Below are 6,775 nucleotides of genomic sequence, written 5' to 3' on the forward strand. Positions count from 1 at the left end.
CAAGGAGCTTCTAGGGGAACGGGACTCATTCACTACATGGCAGATTCACAAGGGTCTGGCATCTGTTGCTCCCCACTCCCTACACTCAAACTGCCCACGGGAAGCTGAGGCCTTGCCCCAGCCTCCCTCTCCGTCACTGCCCATCAGCTTCCTTCCTTCCTTGGGACCCATAGAGCCTAAGCCCCATTCCTAGCTCCTCCCACACAGGGGCAGAAGCTCCTCTGTGTCCTGAGGACTGAGGACTGGAGCGGGATCTGTCTCCCCATGTCCTCCCTGAAAATGAGGACAGGAAGGGAAGGTTGGGCATTGTTCCCTTTGTCACAGGACCCAGCTGTGCAGATGGTGCTGCCGGCCTTTTTCAGGCACACAGGTGAAGCAGGTGAGTTGGCAATGCCCCGCATCTGGTGGGAATGGGGCTGAAAGAGATCAGAAGCTTCCCATCCATGCCTTTGAGTTCTTCCACATTAAAGATCATTGGAATTATAACTGTAATAATAGCAGCTAACATGTACGGGGCTTTACTCTGCACCACAGTGCTGAAGCATTCTATGTGGCCTCTCTAATTCGATCCTCACTGCAGCCTTATGAGCTAGGTGTTTCTTATATTTCCATTTCACACACAAGGAAGCCAGCTTCTCTCCCCACAGTGAGGATGGATGGGAGATTATTAATCCACAACTGAAGGCAGGAGAATGAGCAGGGATGACAAGGACTTCTAGAGACACTCCCTTTCTCTTCCTGCTTCTAGTTTTTCCCTAGGTCTCTACTTTTCCACTTTCAGTAGAAATGAAGTTGGAAGAGAAATAAACAAAAATAAAGTAAAGATAAATAGAAGAAACTAAAGGCACACCCTTGGTTCCACAGTGAGATACAACCCCCACCCCCCGCCCACCGAGGTACCAGCAGCAGGGATGGGACAGCCCAAGTGAAAGAAAGGCACAGCTCCACTCTGGCTTTATGGCACCACCTTCCCTGTGCTCCAAAGACCAGAGTCCAAATCCCTTCCACCCCATTATGTGGCACAGCAGGGTCCCCTTGCCCAGCCTCCCACCCTGGACCAGTTGGTACGTATTGCTTCCCAAAGCCTCACGGGGCTTTTCAAATGGATCTCACTCACTACCTGGCCTGGAGCAGGTCAACGCCTCCCCCAGCTCAGCCTGCATTCTCCCACACTGACAATTGTTCTCCCCAGGCTGCCTCAGCCCTCGCTCCATCCTCCCCTGTGCCCCGGGAGGGTCCTGAATTGACAGCATGGCCACCAGCTCAGCGTAGACTGGAGCTTCACAACCCTATACCTGACTCCTTATTGCCCAGTGTGAGACCCCAGTTCCCAAGATGAGGGTCCTTTGGAATGCTGCCATTACCTGTCCCTAGGGAGTCACCTCCTCTAGCACAAAGATTTAGGCTCCTGCTGCAAAGCTCCGCTCATCTTCTTTGAGGAAATTCTCAACCCATCTCCCACATCACTGGCTCTTATCATGCCTACTCAATCCTAGGAGATTTCCACTGACCGAAGGACATGAAAAGTACCAAGATGGAGGAGTCCAAACCTCAGTCCTGGGCAGCATTCATCAGCATGGCATATAAGTCCACAGTGCCTAGAATTACACCCCTGGTCCTCACACCCACTGGGCAGTGGCTGTCTTCCAAGCCCCTCTGCCTCTCTTCCAGCACAGGGTCTCTGGCAGCCTTGGCTGAGCTGGCCTGACTCCTCCTGTAAGCCCCAGGTAGCCCCAACACAACGAACGCCCACTCCAACCTCGGCTGCCCTAGAGGCGTGCTTACCTTACCATGCAGGTGCTCCCAGAGGCTGCCTGCTTATTTAGGAACAGTAGTTTCTTCTCTGAGAAAAAGAGAGGTCAGCCAGCCCCGTCACCAGGCCAGCAGACCAGTGCAGGTGGGCGGAGAATCAGACAGGAGTGGCCCAGGGCTTCCCGGCAGAGTCCTCCTCCCAGCCACCCCGCATTGGTGTGGGGAAGACAGTCCCTGACTGTTGGCAAAGTCCAACCAAGGAGGGGGAGTAGCCGAGGATCCCAGAAGTCAGTGAACGTGCCAGTGTAGAGTTGGAAGGGCAGAGAAAGAGAGGAGACAACCTGGGTACAGGTGCAGCCCCAGGAACAGGAGAATGCCCTCTCTACAGTGCCCTCTGCTGGTGAGTGGCTTTCCCCCACCAAAGGCTGTTGAAATGGAAGAACGTTAAAGGAGGGAAACTTAACCAAAGCCTCTTAAACTATAATGTGCACAGGAACCACCTAGGCATCTTGTTAAAATGTGGATTCTGACCCCATAGGTAGGGGGCGGGGCCTGAGCTTCTGCATCTCTAAAAAGCGCCCAGGTGCTGCCAGTGGGGCAAAGGCCAGGGAGCTTAGTGTCCAGTTCCGCCCCATCCCTGCACAGAGATGACAGAGAGGCACTGAGAGGGCATGTCTGCCCCCACCCAGTGTTCTTTCCACTGCCCATACTTTGAGCTGGCAGGGACACTGAGGAAGAGCTGAACTTCAGGCCATTTGCCAGCCCTAGTCCTTCTTTAGAAACTCTGTCTAGGAAAGGTACTGCTACTGGAATGAAAGCTTCTGATGAAAAAGGATTATTTTTTTAGCTGTTTGCTGCTGTATCCTCAGCTCTGGTACAGTCTGGTCCAGAGTAGATGTTCCACAAACACTTGCTGAATGAATGCATGGACCAGCTAAGAGAAAATATACATTTTGAATTCAGACTGCCAACACTGAACCCAGGTGACCCACCTGTCAGCTAGGTAATCTTAGATGCGTAACTCAACCTGTCTGAGCCTCATTTCCCTTGTCTGTCAAATGCACATAATATCTGCCTTGTGAGGGATAATCATCATCATTATTCAGCTAATAAATATAAAGCACTCACTGCAAAATGGTGCACAGTGAGTGGTTATCTCCATGGTCTGGCCTCCTGCAGTGAAGAAGCCATGGTGAACTCTCCCATCCCCCTAGTTCTATCTCCCTTAAAACACAAGGAACCAAGGAACTGCCACCGCTTTCACCTCAGTTAATGATTCTCTAGCCTCTTAGGCCTAACTGCAACCCCTCCCTCCTGCTGCCTTCTCCAGATTAGAGGTAGGAGGGTGGGATCAACATCTCGCAGGGTCCACAAAGTGGAGAGGTGGGCAAAGGAACAATGGAGAGCAGCCAACCTGGAAGGGGATCTCATGCCTAAAGTTCAAGCAAGGGAGAGTCCTCAGAACTTTGATGAGGACCAAGGCAGGAGAGGTTAGTCCGTCCTGGGGAAAATTAGGTCTGAGTCACACAGAAGGCTGTGTTTTCCTCTGGGTCATAAAGTTCTAGGGGTTTGTGAAAGGTGTTCAGCTTGAGTTGCAAGCCAGAAAAGGCCATGCTGACCAGCAACCTACAACCAGGGGCCATGTCCATGGATTATGAACTCATTTTTAAAGCTGGTGCTTGGGGACAATTCCAGTTATAGGAAAGGTCTACAGAAATCTGAGGGTCCCTCCCCACCCTGTAGACACAAAGCTAACTCACAGGATGCAGAGACCAAAGCTGTAAGTGGCCCTGCAACCTGGAGCTGAGCTGTCTCAGGACATCCAGGTCTCACAATGCCAAAGTCTCAATCATTCATCAAGGGGCTCCTCCAGGGGTCACAACCAGCAGACCACGGACCCTGGTCTGAGAGAGCCCCTCAGGGTCATGCAAGCAACAACCTAGGCTCTCAAGCCAATACCACCCTTGTCACTGGAGAAGGGCAGGCCAGCTAGGAGCCCCACTCCACCCTTTTTTCCTCCCCCACCCTCCTCTGCCTTTCATACATCATATGTCCTTGGGCACCATTCTGGGAGGTGTGCTGTCTGAGGTAAGGGGAGCACAGGCCTGGGAATAAGGAGGCGCTGGGAATGGTGGACAACAGGAGAAAAGAGGATGGGGGTGGGAGGGTGAGGCGGGCCTCCAACACTGGATAGAATAATAGAAAACACAGATATAGACAGACAGGAAGGCAGATGACGAACCAATAAACAATGAAGAGCAGAAAAAATCAATAGAAGGGTGGACAGGCAGGCAGGTGGGTCATCATGATTCCCAGAACTTCCAAGACGTGGTCAGGGGCCCTTGATAAGCAAGCATGCAGTAGGCAGTCATTCAGTCACTTCAGAACCCTGAGAATAACTACCTTTTTTTTTTCTTCCCAATCCTGTTGATCATGAGGAGGAGGCTGACCTATCATGTGCAAATGAGAAGAATGATATAGGTTGGGGGCCTTGGCTAGAGGACGGGCTCTGCATTGACCCACATGGGAATGGCATGTACAGCAACATGCAAAGGAGCATGCAGCTTCTTAATCAAAGATCTGGCATTTGTTTCCTTGAAAAATCAGGCCATGAGAAATCTGGGCATGTGTGTTTGTGGCACCTAAGCTCTGAAAGTAAATAGGCATAGGAAGAACTTCCCACAGCCCCCGAGGGGTAGATGAGACCTAAGGCTTCAGAGAAAAGAACCCACAGTGTCACTCAGCTGCGTTTGAATTCAGGCAGGAGGTCCAGCAGGCTGGGCCCCCGGGGTTTGCCAGTCTGGTGCAGTAAGATAAGCCCTGGGCAGATGGGCTGGCCCACTGTTGACAAGAAAAGACCCTCAGGGATCTCAGGCTCCCACCTTTTGAACATGGTCCTTCCAGGTCAGTGATGTCACCTTGCTGAGTTCAGCCTAAGACACTGTCCCTGTCCAGTGCCTGCCAGGTGCCACCTGCTGTGGAAGGTACAAAAGATGGTTATATATGGTTCTGAGCTGCAGGATTCATATATTCGTCGGGGGAGAGGAACCTTTACCTCAGAAGCAGTTATCAATACCAGACAGTATCTTCTGAGTGCCAAATGAGAGGTGTGGGAAAAATTACTCCATAGAAACCATAATAGGAGCAAGGAGCGGGACAGGAGTGGCCCAAGTAGAGAGATGGCCTATATGCCCAGACTTCCTCTGAGGGGACGGGGTGCTCAGACCAGGACATAGTGTCAGGTAGCAGGAGACGGACGGGGAGACACAGGAAAGGATGAAGGGGAGGGCTCACCATGAGCATGTTCTCTGCTCTCCACCCAGTTTTTGCCTCCTTGAGGAGAATGTGGCCTCAAGGGGTCATCTTTGTGGCCCTGCCCCAGCTGGGGCCCATCCTGGTTGGACTCTTTGCCCCACATAAGTTGTCTGATTGGTGTGACAGCCTGAGGAAGCTGCCCTGGTGCCCACCCTACAAAGCCTTGTTGCTTGTGTGGACAACAATCTACTCTGTCATGGGGTGAGCACTCGTTTCCCATGCCATGGCCTTGGTACTCACTGGAGTGGGAACAAGTCCCCCATACCTGAACTACTGCTGCATACTGACCTCCAAAAGGGTGGCACCCCATCTTGCCCTGCATGGTGGGTTCCTTCTGTGTCTACCTAGGCTTTCAGCCAGTCCTCTCCAAGTTTCCCCACCCTTCCCCCACTTCACCATGCCCAAATGCTCCCACCATCTCCTCTCAGCCCTCAAATGCTGCCTAGACACATTTGCCCTCATTTCAGCCCACAGGGGTTCTCTCTTTGTAACCAGGAGTCCTTATGCCAGAGTGCCTCCTCAATTTGCCACGGAACATCCTCCTTCTGAGCATTTCTGCCACCATCTCTTCACAGCTATGCCTCCTACCTGGTGTGGAAGGACATGGGAGGGGGCTTCAGACGGCCCCTGGCCCTTCCTCTCGGCCTCTACGTTGTGCAGCTCGCTATCAGCTGGACTGCCCTGATTCTTTTTTTCGCAGCCCACACCCCTGGTCTGGTAAGGTACAGTGCTCAGCAGTGGAGGTAATGCTGGAACTGGTGAGACCACCAGGCCCCAGAAGCAGATAGCACAGCAGCTCAATCAGGGGCAGTCCGGTGTCGGGTGGGCAGACTTCTCCCGAACTCTAATGGAGTGCACAGAGTCCGGGGAACTTGGCTCATGGGGCCCAGGGTGCTGCAGAGAGGTCGGGGGTCTGGTTCCCGGGGGAGCCTGCCTGACTGCCCTGCCCCTGGCCCAGGCCCTGCTGCACCTGCTGCTGCTCTTTGGGCTGGTCGTGAGCACGGCGCTGATCTGGCACCCCATCAACAAGCTGGCCGCCCTTCTGCTGCTGCCCTACCTGGCCTGGCTCACCGTCACTGCCTCCATCGCCTACCGCCTGTGGAGGGACAGCCTTTGTCCAGAGCACCAGCTGCAGCCCACAGGGGAGAAGAGCAGCTGAGCCACCAGGGCGCAGTAGAAGGAGGAGGAGGCCAGGGAAGGGTGGAAGAGACTGGGGGCAAGCTGTGAGGCTCTCGGGGAGGAGGGAGGGGCGGGGGATTGATGAGTCATGAAGGTGACTCACCCCAATGTGGCCACTGTCCTGGGTCGCCTGGTGCCACTCTTCATTAAAATTTAGAGGAATGGGGAAGAGGAAGAAAAATTATTTTACATTAATGCAAGTTAATAAATTCTGTATTAATAAATATTAATTCAGTAATATCAATTAATAAAACCCTAAGAATAATTTTGAGGGTGTGATATGAAGGATATGTATGAGTTTGAGTGTATGATACCCCTGCCACAGAGCGGGGGTAGAAGAAGTATGTGTGCATATGTGTAAATGTGTGTGTGTGTGTCTAAGTGTGTGCCAAGTGTGGGTGTGTGGGTGTGAGTATGCATGTGTGTAGATGTGCTTGTGTGGGGGTGCAAGTGTTTTGAGTACACATGTGCGAGTGTGTGTGTTTGAGTACATGTGTATGAGTGTGTGTTTAAGTGTGCCTGTGTGCAC

General features: G+C 52.6%; 1 protein-coding gene across 1 annotated transcript; it reads left to right on the forward strand.

Moving 5' to 3' along the window:
- Positions 1 to 3,805: 3,805 nt before the first annotated feature.
- TSPO2 (translocator protein 2) lies at positions 3,806 to 6,470 on the forward strand. Its single transcript, XM_037055964.1, has 4 exons — positions 3,806 to 3,840; positions 5,076 to 5,268; positions 5,643 to 5,784; positions 6,026 to 6,470. Exons 2-4 carry the CDS (start codon positions 5,096 to 5,098, stop codon positions 6,224 to 6,226), a joined length of 516 nt encoding a protein of 171 aa, XP_036911859.1. The 5' UTR covers positions 3,806 to 3,840; positions 5,076 to 5,095; the 3' UTR covers positions 6,227 to 6,470.
- The last annotated feature ends 305 nt before the right edge of the window (positions 6,471 to 6,775 follow it).

This window comes from Sturnira hondurensis, unplaced genomic scaffold (genome assembly GCF_014824575.4).
Source record: "Sturnira hondurensis isolate 20B ecotype Veracruz unplaced genomic scaffold, ASM1482457v3 Scaffold0000880, whole genome shotgun sequence".
Taxonomy (NCBI): Eukaryota; Metazoa; Chordata; class Mammalia; order Chiroptera; family Phyllostomidae; genus Sturnira; species Sturnira hondurensis.

Excerpts from the sequence above, each read along its gene's own strand:
- TSPO2 (XM_037055964.1), top strand. The coding sequence starts at position 5,096 with ATGTGGCCTCAAGGGGTCATCTTTGTGGCCCTGCCCCAGCTGGGGCCC. Across the intron at positions 5,269-5,642 it reads ACAATCTACTCTGTCATGGG|CTATGCCTCCTACCTGGTGT; the intron begins GTGAGCACTCGT and ends ATCTCTTCACAG. Across the intron at positions 5,785-6,025 it reads CAGCCCACACCCCTGGTCTG|GCCCTGCTGCACCTGCTGCT; the intron begins GTAAGGTACAGT and ends CCCCTGGCCCAG.